A 21866-nucleotide genomic window follows, 5' to 3' on the forward strand; every position below is an offset into this window, starting at 1 on the left:
CCTCACCATAAAGGACAACCTAAAGCTGAGTTAACAAATTATGCATTTTGACCTATTGTGACAACCCATACCACACCTCTACTATGAGTGTTTTTATTATAGTTTGCGCATATGGTTGTTGGCTATGATATGAAAAATTGTATCAGGTTAATTATTATGTGGTTGTTGGTTTAGATAATACATGTTATCTTTTCGCAGAGATATATTAAGACGATGGGCTTTCCCAGTTTTTTGAAACTTCAACTATGAATCAGGATTTTCCGATGAGGAGAAGTTGAAGAAGAATCTAGAACCTAAGGAAAAGGGCTTTTTTGGTTCTGAACAATAGCGTCAACCAAAGGAAAAAGGGCTTTTTGGTTCTTAACAATAGCATCAACCAAAGGAAAACTTTGATATGTTGTCTCGTGTTTTAACCAAAGGAAAAAGGGTTTTTTTGGTTCTTAACAATAGCATCAACCAAAGAAAAACTTTGATACGTTGTCTCGTGTTTTGTCCGTCGAACACGAATTACTTTGTTTTAATTTATACAAATATTTCAGTGAACTTTAGTTTGGGTATTAGTTGTTTTACGTGAGAAGTGATTATTATTTCAGTTTAATATTAAGTATAGAGTATTAGGGGTGTTTTTCGGGTTCGTTTTTTGGGTTTCAGTTTTTTCGGTTCGGGTTCTTCGGGTTTCAAAGTTTTAAATCTTGACCCGAAACCCAACCCAAATCTCTCACGGGTTTTTCGGGTTTGGATTATTCGGGTTCAGGTTTTTTCGGGTTGGGTTAATCTAGTTTTGAGTATCCTAGAAATACACAAAACCAAATGTTTTTAACAACTACAACACTAAAATTATAAAAACTTATTCTTCTTTGCTTATAACACAAATTATCAAATAATAAACTAACCTAACTCGATAAAATAATTTAAAAGATGAGTAAAACTCCATAATTGTATTCAATCAGGCATGATTTGGTTGTTCGATTACGGTTGCTATTAGTAATAAACGGAAGGCATAAATTAATAATAAGCAATTAATCCATAATAGTTAAAATGAAAACAGTCGATTAAAGCTAGATTCTGATAGCTTTAGTGGCTAAGATTTAGCTTATTATACATAAAATTAATTTAATTTCAAAACTAAAAGTTTATTTAGGTTGACCCAAATCTTATAAATCAAATCCGAGAATCAACCCGAATTATTTCGGTTCGGGTTCTTCAAGTCGGGTTAGTTCGGGTTCGGATACGAGTTTTTTCGGGTTGGATTTCGGGTTTCGAGTAAAAGTGACAGCCCTACAGAGTATACTTCTTTTGTCATTTCTCTTCAACATAAATTATGTTTTCACTTCAATATAAATTAGAGAGTATATACCTTTTATCATTTGTCTTCCGTATATCAAGTACCTATAAATACAAAAACACACTACGTTAAACGATGTGCGGGTATTAAAGCTTGTTTTATATCAAGATCAATATGATATATATTTTATAAAAATTGTTGGACAGACATTACTTTATTAATTCTATATTAAATTATCGAAAGTCAAAATCAACTAACTGAAGTTTGAATTCCACGTTCAGCCAAAACTAGCCCATTGAATTTGAAACCAATTACTTGTGGAGTTGTGGACAAATATAATCTTTGCCAATGAGATTATAATATACTAAAGTATGGATTTAATAATTTATTTTGGAAAATTATGAATTTGGCTAATTTTTCCCCAAAGTGTAACATCTTTAATTATATTTTTTAAAAAAAATCTATACATAACTCTGAGTTTAGTTTTAAAAACTCCAAAAAAACAAAGTTTTGATTTTCAATTTGAATTTATCCAAATACCGTACTGAACCATACCACAGACACTCCTCGATTTTAGGAATTTTGCTAGTTTTCCAATAGCTGTTTTTTTCAAAGTGATATCTATACTATATATAAGGATGGCAAAAAAGTCTGAGCCCGACGGGTATACCCGAAACCCGAAACAAATGGGACGGGTATACCAGAAACCCGATGGGTATGGGTCGGGTATGGGATTAGGTTTTAAAAATTTTCGCGGGCACGGGCCGGGTATGAGATTAGATGATATCCGGCCCGGTTACCCGCACTATGTACCCGAATTGTATACCCGAGAAATTCTTTGTATTTTATAAGTTGCGAAGCACATATATAAAAGTATATATAAAAGTTATAATGATATTATTTATTTATTGTCACACTTTTATATATGGAGTGTATTATATTTAAATTTGTACTAATTTTTGTATGAATAAAAGGTATAAAATAACTATAACGATTAAAAAAAATTACTTGAAAGTCCCATTGGGTAAACCCGATACCCGCGGGTATGCCCGAAACCCGACGGGTAATGGGCCGGGTATGGGACATGGTTTGCAAACGTGTATAGGCATGGAATTACCAGTACCGGCCCGAACACGGCCCGTTGCCATCCCTAACTATATATAATATAGAAGTCGAGGCAAATTAAGACGATAATTTTAAGAATTTTATAAAATTTCAAGCATATGGTACACGTTTAAAAAATGACAAAGTAGTATTTCTAAAAATCAAACGAAACAATAAACACCCACAAATATATTACGTGATAAACAAAGGGAGAAATCCGTCATTTCAGCCACTGGCAGCTGTCCATTCCTTTCTTCTTCTACTTGTTGTTTATAAACCCAAAAAACTCTTCGATTTCATATCTCCAAATCAACCTGCAAAATCAAAATCAAAATCAAAATCAAGCTACAAACAATAACACATCCCATCAATCCAATCCAAGTCACTGCAAGCAACAATAATAATAATAATAATGCGTAATAGAAGAAGCTTATTATTAGCTCGCCATAACCATCACGGCAGTGGCAGCAAGCGATCTTCAACGGTGGCTTTAGTGCTGTCAATGCTTTTGATGCTCACAATCGTTCTACTCGTCCTTCTAGCCTTAGGCATCTTCTCGCTTCCCATTGGATCCGACGACGGTGATGATGGCATCGCGTTCAAGCGGAAACGCTTGCTTGTGTAAGTCAACCTAGGGTTTGATGATTTAGCTGGACTGATAGTGAAATTATGTTTACTTTAAACATTCAAGTTATAGGATCAAAATTCGACCTCGGTTTATGTGAAATTCGACCTCGGTTTATGTGAAATTAGGTCCACTGCTCTCTGCCGTATATAAATTGGATCCTAGGCTATACTTATACTAAATTAGCTTTACTTCCAACTGCAAACTTTGAAATGTACTAGCTTTCACAATATCTTGAATATATGACTCACAAGCCGACCTCCGCTCAACCTCTCGTAAATCTAAATGATCGGAGCTTGAGCATACGCGGAACAATTACTTTGTGTGAATCTAGGTTTTGTTAGGTTTGTGTGTTTGAGATTTGCTTCAGTGCTGTGGGAACTGGGAAGTTCATTTATGTTTATTTAGTTAGTAAAATGAAAAAAAATGAACACATGTCTCCTTCATTCATTGTATTCGTTTAAGTTCGCTCATTTGAATCCATTTATGTTTGTTTACTTTCATAAGTTCATTTATGCACGTGAGTTTACATTTGTATATGTTTGCTAATATATTCATTTAAGTTTTTTAGGCCTATTAATATATAGTCTTGTTTTCATTATTTTTTAGTCCTGTTTCAACAGATTGTTGTTCACATTTACTTTTAACTGGTTTTAGCTAAGTTGAGTTCATTCATCTGTGTCTGTTTCGTTTATGTTCGTTTGTTCGTGTTCGATCATTTGTTTGGTTAAAGTTCAAACAAACGAACACAGACATGCTCCATTTGTGTTCGTTTGCGGGCCTACTTTGCGTATCTGCAACAGTGTTGGTAAATTATGCTCCTTACGTTTTCTCTGTAGTGACTAGTGAGTAGATAAATGCACTTCAAAATAATGGCACAGATTGGGGTTTTTATTTCACAAAGACAATCATTGTTTAATCCATGATTAATATAAATTAAACATGTAGACAATTACATCTTAATGTCATATGAGAAATATGCTAAGTGCCTAAATATGCATCATGCCTGAGTACTGAGTAGTGTTGTCGTTTTCTAAAACCACTATCTTCCCGCTTATGCGATATCAGTAAACTTGATTGGTCTGAAATGCAGTGGTGACATTGATGGTAATGCGACTGGAAAAAGAGGAGATCAGTGGACTGAGATCCTTTCTTGGGAGCCTAGAGCATTTCTTTATCACAATTTTTTGGTGAGTAGCTGTTTCATACATCTCGTTTCTTTTTTTACTGGATAGTTTTATGATATTTTAGCATATATGCTATATCTAATCATGCCCTTGTGTACATGTTCTTGCTCGTTCAATAGCCTTAACCGAGCAAACGATCGAACACGGCCAATTAAAAGAATCAGGTTTTCTTGTACGTGTGCGTTTATGTCCATTCGTTAACAGAATAAACGGACGGTTTACAGACGTAAAACAAACGGACATAACTGAACATAGATGAAAGAACATAACTGACCGAACACCAACTAAAAGTTAATATGAACAAATATATTGGGTCTAAAATAATTTTTAAAGCTAGTCTAAATAGTAATGGACCTAAAAACATATGATGAATATGTAAACAATCAAACTTAAACAAAAGTAAACTATCGAACATAAATGAACGTAAATGAATGATGATAAACGGACATAAATGAACAAACGAGAAATGTGTTCAAATTGGTTCGTTTAACTAAATGAACAAAAAAGTTTGCTTATGTTTGTTCGCTTGTTAAATAAGCAAACATAAATGAACTTTCGCTAAATGGTTCACCAACAGCTCACTGAAAGTTTTGTTTGTTTGCAGGCCTAAAAGCCATTGTCTTTGGCTTTAGTAAATGGCATCTGTATGTTGTGCTTTTTTAAGCTTATATACCAATTTCTCTTAGGAATAACATGAACAAGTGTTTAGTTTACATTTATATGTAGTATTAGTAGGAAGTAGGAACATTATATTTGACTCTTGGTCTGTATTGTAAAACAGTCAAAAGAAGAGTGCGATTACTTAATAAATCTTGCTAAACCTCACATGGCAAAATCAACAGTTGTTGATAGCAAGACTGGTCAGAGTACAGGTAGCAGGTTTGTGCTCTCAATTTTCTCGTATTTACTTCTAATACAACTGGGAGGTGATGTGCACACCATGGTACGCCAATAGCTTATGGTACAAATCACCTCCCATTGCAGTTGGGTTATCTTAATGTGGTAGGCTCATCTTGCTTGACAATTTGTATTTTTTTAGAGTGCGTACAAGCTCTGGAACGTTTTTGAGGAGAGGAAGGGATAAAATTGTACGGAATATAGAGAAAAGAATTGCAGACTACACATTCATCCCTGTAGGTATGGTGTATGAACATCACATTGTTTTATACCAACCTTTTTTATGTTAAAATTTAGTGTCATAAATACATCAACAATATCTTATATGATAACTTTTATATTCATTAAATCTTTTTAGACCCACTACAATTTAGACTAGGTTTATTAATCTTTAGCTCATACATCAACAATATCTTATATGATAGCTTTTATATTCATTATATCTTTTTAGACCCACTACAATTTAGACTAGTTTTATTAATCTTTAGCTCGAAAAATTGATGTTCACATGTACTTTTAACTGGAGTTTGATTGGTTATGTCCGTTCATCTATTTTCAGTTATGTTTGTTCGTTCATCTATTTTCAGTTATGTTTGTTCGTTCATCTATTTTCAGTTATGTTTGTTCGTTTATACTGTTAACGGACGAACATAAACAAAAATGAACACGTTAACTTTCTTAACGAACAAACATGAACAAGAAAACCCCGTTTGTTTAATTGTTTGCTCGGTAAAAGTTAAACAAACGGACACGAACATGCCCCCGTTCATTCAGTTCGTTTCTGACCTATTCTTTTAAATCTTGTGTCTTCTATTATCTGGATATCAACCATTAAACGATCTAAAAGGCAATATCTGATTGTTAGAAGTTTAGAAGATGTTACTGTGGTGAACTTAAGTGGATTATACTGACTAGGGTTTTTATAAATTAACAGAACATGGAGAAGGACTACAAATTCTCCATTATGAAGAAGGTCAAAAGTATGAGCCTCATTTTGACTACTTTCTTGATGAGTTCAACACCAAAAATGGAGGGCAACGAATAGCTACAGTTCTTATGTATCTGTAAGTATCATGCATTTATATTATTCATGTTACATACATCTGCCTTTTTAAGGTGCATATGTAATAATACAGGCTTTAGAAGTAATTGTAGAAACTAGATTGTCACATACTAGAATCATAGTCTATTATTAGGGGCGTGCACAAAATCGAACAAACCGAAACCAAACAAAAACTGATGGCTTGGTTTTTTGTTTTTGTAAAAACCAAACTTTTGGTTAGGTTTTGTTGAACCGAATTTATGGTTTTTCATCTTTAATTTTGATTTGTAAGTAATTTATAAGAATTTAATAACTAATGATACCCAAATATTTTAGTAGAAATTTATTATAGGGTTTGGATCTCTTCAGAACTCTAAAAGGCCAAGAACTTCAAAATCTCTTAACAATCAATAATTTAATTTATTTATACATTATATATTAACATTATTTGAGGATAGTTTCTCATTTGTTATGTGTAATGTTAAGTTTACATATGTGATATGTGTAATAACCAATTTACATATAAGTAATCATAAATTTGCGAATTAGAATGACAGGACTATAATAATGACAACACTACTCTCCGATAATATTAAATATGAAAAATAAATAAATTAAATGACCAGTTGATAACTGCTAAAAGTTCTTGAATTATTTGGACCTTATGAAATTATCCTGATTTATGTATAATTATTTAACAAAAACATTTATGTCCAAATTCATGATTTTGGGCCAATTTTTTTTTAAATAATAGTTTCAATCCCAATTAGTAAAAAACTGAAACCAAATCGTAAAACCTGAAATCGAGCGGTTTCATGAACTCAAAACCCCGACCCATGCACACCCCTAGTTAAAAGTTATAATCTAGTTCTTAAATTAAGTTATATAGGAGGTTGTATGCAGTAAACATATACTTTGATGACTCTCGACCCTATTGCTTGTTTGACTCACTTTTTAGTTGATTTTTATTTATTTTATTCATTTCAGGTCTGACGTGGAGGAAGGTGGAGAAACAGTTTTCCCTGCCGCACAGGGAAATTTCAGCTCTAAACCAGACTGGAATAATGCATCTGAGTGTGCTAAAAAGGGTCTCTATGTGAAACCAAAAATGGGTGATGCATTACTTTTTTGGAGCATGAGTCCCGATGCAACACTGGATCCAAGTAGTCTGCATGGTATGTTCCTGTGGACCCTATATTCAGTCACGTTTTAAGAAATAAAATAAAGGGTTTTAGTTGGTGTGGAAAATGGAAGGGTGGGTAATGGTTTAAAATAGGTAATAATATTGTGGTATCGGTTCGGTTAGATCTGTAAATGAACTGAACGTTCTGTGGACTGTATGGTGGAAAGTTTGTTTATGCTATTTATTTAATAAACAAACGAACATGAACAGTTTCTTTGTCATTTAGTTAAACGGATGAACATTATAACATGTCTCATTTGTTCATTTACGTTTGTTTATGTATTATAAGAAAATGATCAACCACGGTATTTGAAAGAAGAATAGATCAAACACAATATTAGAAGAAGAATGGGAACAACCACACTTTGTCAGTTGTCTATTACAATAAGACATATATATACAAGAACTGAAAGCTAATTCTAGGAATACATTTAATTACAAATATATGCAAGACATAACTTTTGGAGAGAAATTCTCCATCTTTGACTAGCCATGATTATTGGGATTGTAATGATCAATATTCTTAATATGTATGTTCTTTTGTTTACAAATTTATTAATATTTTTTAGGTTCAATACAATTATAGTTTTATAAAATTAATATATCACCAATTACAATTTAGTCTTGTTTTATTAACTTTATATAGTCCATCAATGTTAACTCTTGTTAGGTTGTGTTTGTTTATGCTTGTAAAGCGCTCATTTATTCTATTAACGAACTAACATAAGCGAACACGAACACACTCATATTCTTAAGTCTTAACAAACAAACTAAAACAATGTTAACATTGATGGTTTTATAATCTTATTTTATTTTGAATAATTAGTCACTGTGTAAAATATGATAAGAAAAGTTATATTATTGCAAGAATAATCTTATCGTTATCTTTTTGATTTATTTCTAGGTGGTTGTCCTGTGATTAAAGGAAATAAATGGTCATCTACAAAATGGATGCATGTTGAAGAATACAAGATATAATAAGTGTGTTAAAAGTATGTTTTCTTTTGATATCATTCGTAAATTACCTAATTGCCCTCACGTTTATTTTCTTTAATTTTCAGCGCAATACATTAATGCAAGCTGAACCATTGGTGTTTGTTTACAGGTACAGGGTGTAGCATACAAATCATTATAAAGTAGTTAAGTATAGCTGGCGTTTTCCACCGCCCTTCATAAATCAAACTGAGCTTCATGTCGTGAAGGTGATGATCCAAACGCCACAAGATATTTGATTAAACATGCCAGAAATTGTGATCAGTTATGAGCTTAGCCAAATTTAGTGATTTTTTGAAGTCTAAAACTAAGTACATTTGTAAAATGTCATTTGTCTTCTAATTCATGTTTGTGTTGTAATTTTTTAATGGTTATTGGCTTAAATCACAGTATTTGGTAATTGGTAGGGATGTTTACAGTCTGGTTCAGCCAGTTTTGACAGGATTTCTTGGTCGAACCCGTAATTATAATTTTTACAGAAACAATAACTACCCATTAAAATGGTTCGGTTTGGGCCGGTTCTCTACATGGAATTGCACCATTACCGGAAGAACCCAGTGTTTTAATAGTATTTTGGCTGGTTCCAAACTGTATGCCAGGTCATGTTAGATTTAACCGGGTTGAATGGACTGATCTAGCTCAGTTAGGACGGTTTGGTTGGTTTTAACGTTTTTAAACGTACCTACTACCTGTAACCCTGTAAGATACGATAGGTTTTAGGTTTGATTTAAAAACTATTTACTCGATTCAGAACATTGATGTTCACAGTTATTTTGGTAAATGAATTGACTGATGAGTAACTAACTATTAGCTTATTAGCTGTAGTTCCTTCTTTCTGGACCAGCAATAAACGCAGTCCATCTGTCCATGTTTAACAGTTCATGACTAAATATGGGTGAAGTTGGTTGGATAAGATTAGACCAAAATGGGAATGTTCAAACATGTCGAAATTCGTCTAATTTTTCTATGTAAATGGTTAAAATTCAGATGGATCTTAACCTGCTGACTCGTTATCTACCATATGGTAGTTATCTATATCTTCTTTTAAATGAATAAATCTTTAAATAATAATGTGCTGATGAGAATTGGTATGACATTGCACAATATGGTGGGCTCTCATTTTGATTGCTCAAATTTAGAAACGAGTTTAATTACCTTTCATATTAGCGTTTTTCTATGTCAAGTTACGCACTCATTAATTTTGTTAAAATTACAACTATTCAATCATCTAGGGTTTTACTACACACATTTTCGGTTACTATGAGATCAATTTTGGTCCATATTTTATGTTTAGATTTTGAACACAATAGTTTGTATAACAGAACTCTTTCTAGTAACAAGCAACAAAATGAATATATAAAATATTCATGTGGAGGTAGGGTACTAAACCCCATAATCAAAGCCCACCAGGGTAGACGTGCACAAAAAAACCGGTTCCGGAACCTAACTGGTGGAACCGAACCAGAACCGGTTCCAGTTCCAACCTGGTTGGTACAATACCCGGTTTGGGTATTTTTGTACCCGAAAATCGTACCCGGTTCTCCTATTTGTATGTCACTATCAGTTCCAACCCGGTTCCTACCTGGTTCTTAATTGTAACCGGTTCGGTTCGTACCCGGAAAAACCGGTTCCGGCGGGTTTTTTTTGAAGAGTCAAACAAAAGTCAAACTAGCCGTTGGAACCAGTTCCAACGGTAATATAGCCGTTGGAACCGGTTTTTTAGACACCAATTAGCCGTTGGAACCGGTTCCAACGGTAATATAGCCATTGGAACCGGTTTTTGAGAGACAATAGATCCGTTGGAACCGGTTCCAACGGTAATATAGCCGTTGGAACCGGTTTTTGATGCCCAAACCTATATATAACTTGTTTTCCACCACTTGTTTCACCACCAAACTCAAAAACAAACTAAAATACTACTCCTTTAGCAAACCCGTTCCGTTACCCGACCATCCAACTAAATATTATTATGGCACCCATAAAAAAAACTAACAAGAAGGCTAAGAAGAGTGTTATTGTTGCCCCCGTTCCTGTTACGGAGGACCCAAGGGTTGTTACGGTAGTCAACCATAACCGCAACGAAGACATATGGAAGAATTGGGATTTGATTGTGGATGACGAAGGTTATCAAAAGGCTCGTTGCAAACTATGTGGTTCACTATTAAAGCACGATTCCAACTCTACTTTGAGAAAGCACATCGAGAAGCCATATTGCAAGGCGTTGAAAGGGATTGGCGCGACCGATCAAATTGACTTGGGTAAAGATGGTACACTATTTCGTTACAACACGACTCAAGTTCAAGATAGAATGGCAAAGTTCGTTATTCAACGAGGTTTGCCGTTTAACCACTTTGATGACCCGGATTTGACGTCGTTGATTCGAGAAACTCTACAACCGCGATACACACATGTAAGTCGTACTACCTTAAGACGTCATTGTATCAGGTTGTGGGAGTGTGCTAAAAAAGAGTTAATCGAGTCTTTTCATTCTTTAGAAGCTATGGTTAGTTTAACTACCGATGTTTGGTCGGCACCACACGGGTTGCCCGAATCATACATATGTGTCACCGCTCATTGGGTTGATCCGGTGACATGGCAACTGATGAAACGAACCATAGCTTTTGAAAACTTCCCGTACCCACATACCGCTAAAAAATTGTTTGACTTGCTTGATGAAGTTATAACGACTTACAATTTGAGAAATAAAATATTTTCGATTTCGTTTGACAACGCATCAAACAATACTAAGGCGGCCGAAAAAATTATCATTAAATATTCACCACCTTGTTTCGGGAATTTTTTTCATGTTCGATGTGTTGCACATATCATCAACTTGGTTGTTCAAAAAGGTCTTGATAATGAAAACATTTGTGACGATTTAAAATTCTTTAGACTTATGTTACAAGATGTCTTCAAAAGTGGTAAAAGAAGACATCTTGAATATAAGAACTATTGCAAGTCGGTTGAAAGAAAGTATTTGGGGCTGAATTGGGACGTTCCAACCCGTTGGAACTCAACTTGTCATATGTTAAAGTGTGCTTTTGCCCAATGCCAAACTTTACAAGCTTTTCATAACAATCTTGTTGAAAAACGCGAGGCCGATATGTTTCCGGAAAGTGTTTGGGTCCAAGTCGGTTATTTGTTGGAGTATCTTGACGTGTTCAAAAAGTCAACAACAAAATTATCGGGAGTCTATTACCCTACTAGTTGTTGGATTTTGCAAGAATTGTACTATATGTCTTGTGTTTTTAAAAGCTTTGCGGAGAAGAACAAACTCTTCAAGAATATTGTTGCGGTGATGAAAGAAAAGTTCATAAAATATTTTGAAAACATACCGCCGGTCTTTACTTGTGCCGTCGCATTAAACCCCTATTGGAATGTTAATGGGGTTGAGACAACGATTGAGGAAATATTTGACAACTTAGGTATGCACGAGATCGACCCGAAGTTGTCGACGGAAGCGAAGGAAAAGTTCAACAAAAACCTTCAAGACCTTTATAACCATTATTTTCAAATGTATGGTCCATGCACGAGATCGTCTTTTGTGAAAAAAACAACAACTAGTAGGCCGTGCAATGACCCACTTATAAACTTGATGAATGGGATTCGTGAATCGGCATCTAAGAGGCAAAGAGGAAACACACCAACTAGCTAACTTGGTCGATATAGTGGAGCAAACTATGTTGAGGGCGCAACGGTCGACGAAATTCGCAATATTGATTTGTTGGCTTGGTGGAAAGGTAAACAAAACGAATTTCCCATTCTATCCGCCATGGCTCGTGATTTGCTTGCCGTACAAGCCTCAACGGTTGCTTCCGAATCGGCTTTTTCTCTTAGTGGGAGGGTGTTATCTATGCGAAGAACAAAATTAACTCCCGAGTCTCTAGAGGTTTGCATTTGCCTAAAGGACCATTTGGATGCGGTGGATCGTGTACAACACAAGGCGAACTTTGAAGACGAAATACCAATAGAGCGTCATATTCATGATGAGGAGGCGGAGGACGGGGTTTCTTCCGATAACGAAGACGAGGGTGAGGACAAGAATGAAGACGAAGAAGAGTTGTAATTATTTGTTTTGGTAAAATTATTTGTAACTTGTTCAATTAATATTTAGTTTTGATTTGTTTTATTATAATTACTTTTGTTACCCATGATTAATTTTTTGTTACTTTTTTAATAACGACGAACATTTTATTTATTTAAAAAATAACTATTACAAACATTATTAAAACATAAACGATACTAAACATAACAACTAAAACTTAAAAAACAAAGTCCGTCGTTTTAATCCGGGAATACTTATTTTTGGGTTGTAGAGCCGGACGACTCTCCCACTTCCGTTTTTTTAGCATCCAAACTTCTTTTCTCTCGAAAATACTTATTCGTATGTTTTCGTAATGTCGAGTTGGACCCTGCTTTAAGAAACTTCGAGCAATATTTGCAACGTGCCATCTCATGTGAGTCGGTCATGAGACACAAATCGTAATGAACACAAACATCGGGGCATCTTGTTGTTTCGATCGCCATAACAACGTCATCATTAGTTGCCATTTGTTGTCGGTTTAAGGTTAATTGTGGTTTGGAGTGTGTTTTATAGTTTTGGAAGTGGTTTAACAAGTACACAAACAAACCTTGCTATTTATAGTTAAAAAATAACCTATTTATAGTTAAAAAACCGGTTCCAACGGTCAAAAACGGCTATATAGCCGTTGGAACCGGTTCCTAACGGCTATAATTTTTGAATTTCAAAAAAACCCGGTGGAACCGGTTTTTACGTAAAAACCGGTCCGGGTTCATACCCTACCCGGTTTCTAAAAGTTAGCATATCTGGGCATCGGTTCTGGTCGGGAACCAAACCGGTTCTTGACTGGAACCGGTGCCATTTACAACCCGGTGTGAAAAAAACTGGTTCCGAACCGGTTCGGGTTTTTAACAATACCCGATTTGTGCACGTCCACACCAGGGGTTAGATTGGTGATTATCCAGTCTCGGTTGAGATATCAAGCTAAGCCTATCCCGGGTTAGTTTCATGTTTCTTCATTGGCGCCATCCGTGGGAAACGACAACGAACCACATCTTCAAAGTTCTTATTGGTTCCGGCATCTGTTCTTGAGAAGCTCAAGAAGAGCGATAAAATCTAAAAACACTCTCAGATCTGTTGCTTTTTTCAAAAAACCCACCTAACTTTGGGGTAAAATACCTCCAGATCTGTGATGTTTGAGAAACATACTTAGAGATTTGTTTCCTTATTTCTTCACAGTGCCTTTGATAATACATACATGGTTAAGGTTCAAAATCCTAGATCTAAAAAAGTATTATCACCTTCACGGAAAAAATATCTTGAAAGAGGGAATTTCAACTCGCATAGCACATGGTACAACATAACTATGCATGGTATCCCTTTGAGGGAACAACTTCAGAGCCTTGCAGGCTCCCTTTTTATCTCTTTCTTAGAACCTCAACTCCAACAATGACCCAGCTGTCATCTTGGTTCACATGTATGTTCCACCCGCGTTATCAACAATCATGGCAGGCCAAGGACAAGCTTCGGTAGAGTCGATCCGACTTCCGAGGGTCATGAAACAAGTTACGGTAGAGTAGCTCTGAACTCCGCGGACCGCGAGAAAAGCTCTGATAGAGTAACTTTGACCTCCACGGGTCACGAGCATACCTCCGGTAATGTAGCTTCGACATCCGCGAGTCACAAGCAAAGCTCCGGTAGAGCAACGCCGACTTCCGTGGGTCACAAGCAAAGCTCTGGTAGAGCAACGCCGACTTTCGCGGTCACGAATAAAGCTTCAGTAGAGCAACACCGACTTTCGCGGTCACGAGCAAAGCTCTGGTAGAGCAACGCCGACTTTCGCGGTCACGAGCAAAGCTTCGGTAGAGCAACGCTGACTTTCGTGGTCACGAGCAAAGCTTCGGTAGAGCAACGTCGACTTTCACGGTCACGAGCAAAGCTCCGGTAGAGCAACGCCGACTTTCGCGGTCACGAGCAAAGCTTCGGTAGAGCAACGCAACGCTGACTTTCGTGGTCACGAGCAAAGCTTCGGTAGAACAACGTCGAATTTCGCGGTCACGAGCAAAGCTCTGGTAGAGCAACGCCGACTTTCGTGGTCACGAGCAAAGCTTCGGTAGAGCAACGTAGACTTCCGCGGTCACGGGCAAAGCTCCGGTAGAGCAACGTCGACTTTCGCGGTCAAATTATTTTTTGAAATGGTGTGGATTAATATAAAAATTAGGTTAACGGTAAAATAAAAAAAAGGTTTTTGGTGTATCTGCTATTGAGAATAGCGGATTAGGAGAAAATTATTTTTTATTCGTCATTCTCAAAGACGGATCACCTGACAACAATGATTAGATCTATAATCCACTATTGAGAATAGCGGATTAGGACAACGTGTTTTAACCCCGTTTGGTAGCCAAGTTAACCCCGTTAACAAACCATACTAACTAACTAACCAAACTAACCCCACTAACCAAACTAACCAGCCAACTAACCTAACTTTGTATTCTACCCCCTTATTATACACTGTCAATTCACATACATCTGATATTTACATGCCACCCCTTCACATACAAAGGATGTCATTACATCCCCACCATGCAAATGCTGAATTCATTATTGTCCACACAAAGAAAATATGAAAGCTGCTATGGGATACCCTACCATTTCACATGCAACATGACCATACCCTACCAATTCACATGCAACCTTACAAGCTGCCATAAATGCCTTATTTTGAAGAAAATGAAGACCAGAAAAAAAAACTTTTTTCCTAATCCGCCATTACAAATAGCGAATTAGGTTTTTCAAAAAAATAACCTAATCCGTTATTGGTAATGGCGGATTAGGCTTTTATAATTTTTTTTTGTCCTAATCAGTCGTTGTTAATGGAGGATTAGGTTATTTTTTTTAAAACCCTAACATATTAAGATATTAAAGTATTATAAAACCCCGTTAGGCGCCATGTTAACCCAGTTAACAAACCAAACAACCAAACTAACCCCACTAACCAAACTAACCTAACTTTGGATTCTACCCCAACTAACCTAACTTTGGATTGTACCCCCTTAATGTACACTGCAAAGCTCATAACATCTGCTATTTCACATGTAAAGGTGCCATAGATTCCATGCCAATTCACAAGATGATAAAGGTGTCATAAATTCCCTGCCAATTCACAAGATGATAGGTTCAATTTAAGACACATGCCATGAATGCAACCTCAAAGTTGCCATGAGCTCCTGCCAAGATAAGACCCGTGAGCTGATATGAAACTTTATTACGAAGAAGACGAAGACCAGAAAAAAATTATTATTTCCTAATCTGCCATTATAAATAGCGGATTAGGTTTTAATTTTTTTTCTTAATCCACCATTACAAATAACGGATTAGGTTAAAAAAATACTTTTCCAAATCCGTCTTTGGTAATGGCAGATTAGGTTATTATTTTGAAACCCTAAGATATTAAGATATTAAAGTATTATAAACCAGGGAAGCTAGTTGGTATATATATATATATATAGGTATTGGATCATTTCAGAAGTTTTTTTACAGCGAGAAGTGCGAGAAGTGAAGGTGTAACTCCATTAATCTCTAATTTCACTCCCTTTCTTATGTGTAGGTGCATATATATGTGTGTAGGTACGTATGTTTGTATATGTGTACGTATGTTTGTATATGTGTATGTATGTTTGTATGTGTGTAGGTACATAGGTTTGAATGTGGCTCGGTACATTTATATGTTTGTAGGTTGGTTTGAATGTGTAATTAAGACATAAATACAACCAACCTACATATATGTATGTAGCATCATATGAAAGGGAGTGAAATTAGGGATTAATGGAGTTATACATTCACTTCTCGCTGTAATATCACTTCTCGCAAGATCCATCCCCTACACACACACACACACACACACACACACACACACACACACACACACACACACACACACACATATATATATATATATATATATATAACCATATCACTATTTGGTAATTCACCACCGACTAAAATGGATCCTAACGTTGTATATGCTAGCAGTCCAACAAGAGTCATACCCAAGGAGTTATGTCACCCATGTCGTGCTCCCACTTACTACTGTATGATTTGCACGACGTGGATCCTACATTGTGTAAGTGTTTATATATTTATTTTCTTGATACAATATTTCTTTTGATTGAGTAATTACATATCTGTTTTGTTAGTGTAAGTGTGATCTTCCTCAGCCCGAAGCAAAAGTACAACTCCCCTTTCACCGGAGTTAACTTTTGACCAATTGAACCCTGATTTGTTAGAAGACCCAGATGTACCAAAGAGTGTTTATGAGAACGAAGGGAAAGAAGTTGAACCAGAGTACCACCATGACCCGTATCCTGGAGAGCACTCATCAAATTCCGAGTGGTCAAATGACAACTGTCATTGGAAGTAAACTATGTTTTAATAAAGTTGTTATGTTTTTTTTTGTGTTTTTAATAAAGTTGTTATGTGTTTTTTATGTGTTTTTAATAAAGTCAAATGACGACTGTCATTGGAAGCTAGTTTGTATATATATAAACATATCACTACTTGGTAATTCACCACCGACTAAAATGGATCCTAACGTTGTATATGCTAGCAGTACAACAAACCACATATCCAATGTGTTATGTTACCTATGTCGTGCTCCTACTTACTACCATTGAATTTGCATGATGTGGATCCTACATTGTGTAAGTGTTTATATATCTAGTTTCATGATACAATATTTATTTTGTTTGAGTAACTACTTATATGTTTTTGAGGTTGTTTAGGCATCATGTGATCTTCCTCAGCCTGAAGCAAAGGAACATCCGTCACCGGATTTAACTTTTGACCAATTGAACCCTGATTTGTTAGAAGACCCGAATGTACTGAAGAGTGTTTATGAAAACGAATGGAAAGAAGTTGAACCAGATTACTACCATGACCCGTATCCTGGAGAGCACTCATCGGATTCCGAATGGTCAAACGACGACTGTCATTGGAAGTAAACTAGAATTAAGTGTGCACTCTACTTTTTAATAAGTAGTTTGTTTAATTCTATTCAATAAAGTTTGTAACGTTTTTTTTGTGTTTTATTGGTGTGTGTAATGTATTTTTATTTAAATCTAAAATTAAAAGTTTACCTTAAGACAAAAAACACAAAATAATTAAAATCATATTTTCTACATAAATACCAAATACATGCTTCTGCACTTTAAACAAAATCATATTTTCTCATCCCACACTACTTCAAGCACTTTAAACAAAATATCTCAAATCATGCATCCCACCTACACCCTAAGTCAATCAAAAAATGAATATGAACTAGATCTCAACCCGTGTCCAAGGGATGAATGTCTCTTATACCTAGGAGATGAACACCGTACCTGAAAATTGTTCGTGAATCCACAAGAAGGGAGATGTATGGATTTTAAACATGGGGACAGTTCATTTTGGGATATAACTAATGACGGACGCATTACTCTACCAGGTAGAGTTTTGATGTCCATCAGTTTATTTGGTTTTGACGGTGTCTTACGATGTGGTTATAAAAGAGTTGATCGAGCGTTGATTAAAGCACTGGTTGAAAGGTGGCGGCCCGAAACGAACGCATTTCACCTACCTTTTGGTGATGCCACCGTAACCTTGGAGGATGTTAACATTCTATGGGAGTTACCCATTGAGGGAGAGGGATTAACTGGGTTCGAGGGTTCGTTTGAATACAATGAACGCATGCATATGTGCCTAACTTACTTAGGTTTTGATACACAACCATCTGATTATAAAAATCATATGGTAAAACTCAGTGCTATGATATTTTATATGTTAGAAAATCCAATAACTAATGAATCAACAAATGAGGAATGCATGAAGCATGCACGTTGTGTTTGCTTAATAAAAGCTACTAACAACATATTAGCAGATACGAATAACAGGTTCGCGTCATTATATATATTAACTCATCTAACTGACTTTACTGTTAGTGGGAAACTGAGTTGGGGGTGATGCTGCCCTAGCGTCTTTGTATAGAGAACTCTATAAGGGAACCAGGCCACAAACAAAGGAATTAGGTGGCCCAATGTCATTGTTATAGATATGAGCATGGACCCGGATTCGGCGATTGACACCAACAACTGTCGATCAACAAATAGATTGGAAAAATCCATATGGTGCAAGGTAATTGATGCGTGCTGTGCGTGTGGTGAAATATTGATTGATGGAATGATTTGCTTTTGCACAAGATCGTGTTTTAAATTTATAAAAGTGATTTCTACAAAGACTAAACACACACAAAATAGGAAATTGTATCTATCGTATATGTAAAATAGTATTGGTAAGAACCAAGTATCGACTCGTGGACACAAATGTTTCTAATGATAAATCGCTGTTTTACTTTAATCGGAAGTTTTAATCATTTTGGGGTTAATTTTCGAACTTTTTATAAATATAAATACTTATATATAATATATAGGTGACCAAGGCGAGAGATTCTAAACGAGTATTTCAATTACGTGAAGGTTACCATCTAAGATCAAGAATCCACTCCATTTTAGCATTGATAATTAATATTCAAACATGTGGTAAACTTGCCGTAGCAATATATGATAGATACCTCCTTAAGTCTTAAGTGAGCATCTTTGGCACTAAGGAGGTAACATGCGCATTTTAAAGTCAACCCTTTCCTAATGTCATGCCACCTCAAGAATGTCAATTTAAGTTGGCAAGTAGTTTCGTAAAGTAGAAAGATTAGGATTGACTTCGATTTCTCAAATACCAATTCTAACAACTTCGGGTGGTTGTAGTTTAGTCACACAACCTCCCCTTGGTTGATTTATGTAGGTTATAATTACACATTCCGTTAACATATGATTTCTTTAACAAGCACGATATCCTAAGCAAAGCCATTTTCGGATTACCAAGACTTAGAGAAATACATCATAACTTATATCTCATCATTTCTAAGTACAATATAAGGATCCATGTTTCGATAATGTATCAAAGTATTTCTATCTTTCAAGAACATGAATCGATCATGAACGATTGCCAATATAATTGGCAATCACCAACTTTGAATTAGTATTTTAAGGATGGTGAAACATTTCTTATCAAAAGATAATTGTAAGATAACCGTGTACTTTACTAGACTACAACACATGTTTTAAATAATCATCAAGTAAAAAAAAGCTTCTTCATAGATTTTAGATGGTAAATGGAGTTTAGCTCATAATGAGCATGGTGATTAACATTAGAATGGATGATAATAACAAACACATGATCAAACTAGAACAATCTAACCAAATATAGATGAATCTTCCTTCTTAATGATGATGATGATGGATGATGGTTATGACCTCCAAGCCTTCAAACTCTTCACTAGATCTTCAATATGAGTGTTACTGTGTGTTTTTATATGAGAAAACCAGATAGAACTCTTTTCAAGGCACAACAAATGAATGCAACATGAACCACTATTTATAGGCAGTCTGGAGTGAGAAGCACGGCCCCGTGCTTAGGTAAGCACGCCCCCGTGTTTTATTATGACATGTGCCAAATTCGTTTTGTCTTTTTCTCGAAGGTGACCACGGCCCCATGGGCAAGTGGCACGGCCCCGTGCTTTTTAGTGACATGTGCTAATTCTTTTTGTCGTTTTTGAAAGGTGACCACGGGCCCGTGTCCATTGAAGCACGGCCCCGTGTCTAGTTGTCCACTATTTTGTCTTTTCTTGTAGATTTTTGTCTTTTATGATAGGTAAGCACGGCCCCGTGCTTCCAGAAGCACGACCCCGTGTTTCCAGAAGCACATCCCCATGCTTTCAGAAACATGATGTGCGAAAATATATATATGAATAAAACACAAGTCGCAACTAAGCTTTAAAAACCAAACAATCTATCCTAGTTCACACAAACGGCAAGTGTACCGGTCGCGTATAGCACAGATGAGGAAAGTCCGGATATCGAACTCGAAGACACGTGAAAACGTTTTTAATCACTAAACTCTAACCAAGACTCACCAAAATATTTAATTGATTTTTTTTAGATTTAATTTTACTACTTAACTTAACTAAATGAAAACTTTTGACAAAACTTTGGAAACTTTGACTGCAGTGATAAAAACGTCTACCTAGGTAAGAATCATATTGAAGGAGATGACAAGACAATGGATTGAAAACTCTCACGACACCGGTTCTAAAGGATGACACAACTAGGGTTCGCTCAAGAAGGTCAGATCACCTCCCGGTCTCACTAACAAACTCTAACTTATTTTAGTTGATTTTAAGAACAAACCGGGAAAACAAATTGTTAACGTGTTCTAATGCCGACTCACCTCTCGGTCTCACCGACACACTAGCTTAATGGAAACGAATACCACGCAACCAAGGATAGAGGAACAATTCAACTTAACTTAAACTAGACCAACTAATCACTCAAACATCCAAACCCGACAAGAACAAAACCCGCTCTCGCTCGATCTTAATTCTAACAAGTAAAAGTAATGAGACGAGTTTACTTCTTATCACCTCTCGGTCTCTAAGAAGGTGTTTCACAACTGATTTTATCTAATTAATTTACCCACTTATCCCTACGGTTGTACTTCCCGCAAACAAACCTAAACACAAAGTAAAGAACCTTAAACATGCAACAACTAATCAAAACCGATTCAATTAATTAAAGCACGAGGTTATTAGGTATAATCAAACAAAACACAGCCACTAAACACAATCTAATTTACTGTTAAATCAAACTTTACATTAACAATTTAAGCCATGATCATTAACAATCCATATTACTAGTCAAAACCTAACAATATTCATCAAACCTAGGTAGAACAAACAAGATTAGCTACTCATTAAGTTTGGACAGCCATTAACATTCAAGTAAATCATCATAAACATCAACATAAACATAATCAAACTCATTCAAGGTCCAAGAATAACTAAATCAAAGTCAAACAATCAATTACTTGCAAAACAATCCAAAGAAAAAGATCAATTCAACTAGTTAGGGTTCTTGAACAAAAAGTAAAGTTTATGAGAGTTTTACTTAGAGTATATGGCTGAGTTTATGGATGTATTTGATGCCTAGCAGCTGCACAAGAGTCTCCTTGGTGTTCTTCTTCCTCTCCAGCCGTCACAGCCACCACAGCTGCCAACTATTCTTCTTTTTCCTTCTCCTTTTGCTGCTGCCGATCGGAATCTTGTATAGGAGTTAGGGTTTTTTTTATTTTCGGGATTTAGGCTGGATAATGGCTGAGAATTAAGTTGATTAACTTAATATAATATCATGCAAGGCTTCTAACTTGTGGGCTTGGGTCGGGCCTTGAGTTGTAGCTTTGAAACTTGACCAAAAAGGCCCCTAAAGTCTTCCAACTTAACTCTTTTTTCACCATCTTTCATAAACCTACAATTAACATTTAAACTTTGTAAATTATTGCACTTAACCCCCAATACTTTCATAAAATAAACAATTAAGCATAAAAACCATGATAAAATCATAAGGAAAGTAAGTGTGTTTTACTACACATCAAACATCCCCACACT

At 35.7% G+C, this 21866-nt stretch overlaps 1 protein-coding gene across 3 annotated transcripts; it reads left to right on the forward strand.

Annotated features, from left to right (window-relative positions):
- Positions 1 to 2777: 2777 nt before the first annotated feature.
- LOC143584929 (putative prolyl 4-hydroxylase 10) lies at positions 2778 to 8597 on the forward strand. Of its 3 annotated transcripts, none has more exons than XM_077066848.1 (8): positions 2778 to 3010; positions 4108 to 4204; positions 4983 to 5080; positions 5241 to 5338; positions 6033 to 6162; positions 7128 to 7315; positions 8228 to 8315; positions 8429 to 8595. In XM_077066848.1, the coding sequence occupies exons 1-7, from the start codon at positions 2802 to 2804 to the stop codon at positions 8299 to 8301; spliced, it is 894 nt and encodes a 297-aa protein (XP_076922963.1). In that variant the 5' UTR covers positions 2778 to 2801; the 3' UTR covers positions 8302 to 8315; positions 8429 to 8595. The 3 variants fall into 3 exon arrangements, with proteins under 3 accessions (XP_076922963.1, XP_076922964.1, XP_076922962.1); XM_077066849.1 differs by having other exon boundaries at positions 8228 to 8306; positions 8464 to 8573; XM_077066847.1 differs by having other exon boundaries at positions 8228 to 8597.
- Positions 8598 to 21866: the final 13269 nt, after the last annotated feature.

The sequence above is a fragment of the Bidens hawaiensis genome, unplaced genomic scaffold (genome assembly GCF_021521415.1).
Source record: "Bidens hawaiensis isolate Kalapana, Puna unplaced genomic scaffold, B.hawaiensis_p1.1 tig00033498_1, whole genome shotgun sequence".
NCBI classification, from domain to species: Eukaryota; Viridiplantae; Streptophyta; class Magnoliopsida; order Asterales; family Asteraceae; genus Bidens; species Bidens hawaiensis.

Coding starts and splice junctions, on each gene's coding strand:
- LOC143584929 (XM_077066847.1), top strand. CDS start 2,802: ATGCGTAATAGAAGAAGCTTATTATTAGCTCGCCATAACCATCACGGC. Junction 5,081..5,240: donor GGTCAGAGTACAGGTAGCAG/GTTTGTGCTCTC, acceptor GTATTTTTTTAG/AGTGCGTACAAGCTCTGGAA. Junction 7,316..8,227: donor GGATCCAAGTAGTCTGCATG/GTATGTTCCTGT, acceptor ATTTATTTCTAG/GTGGTTGTCCTGTGATTAAA.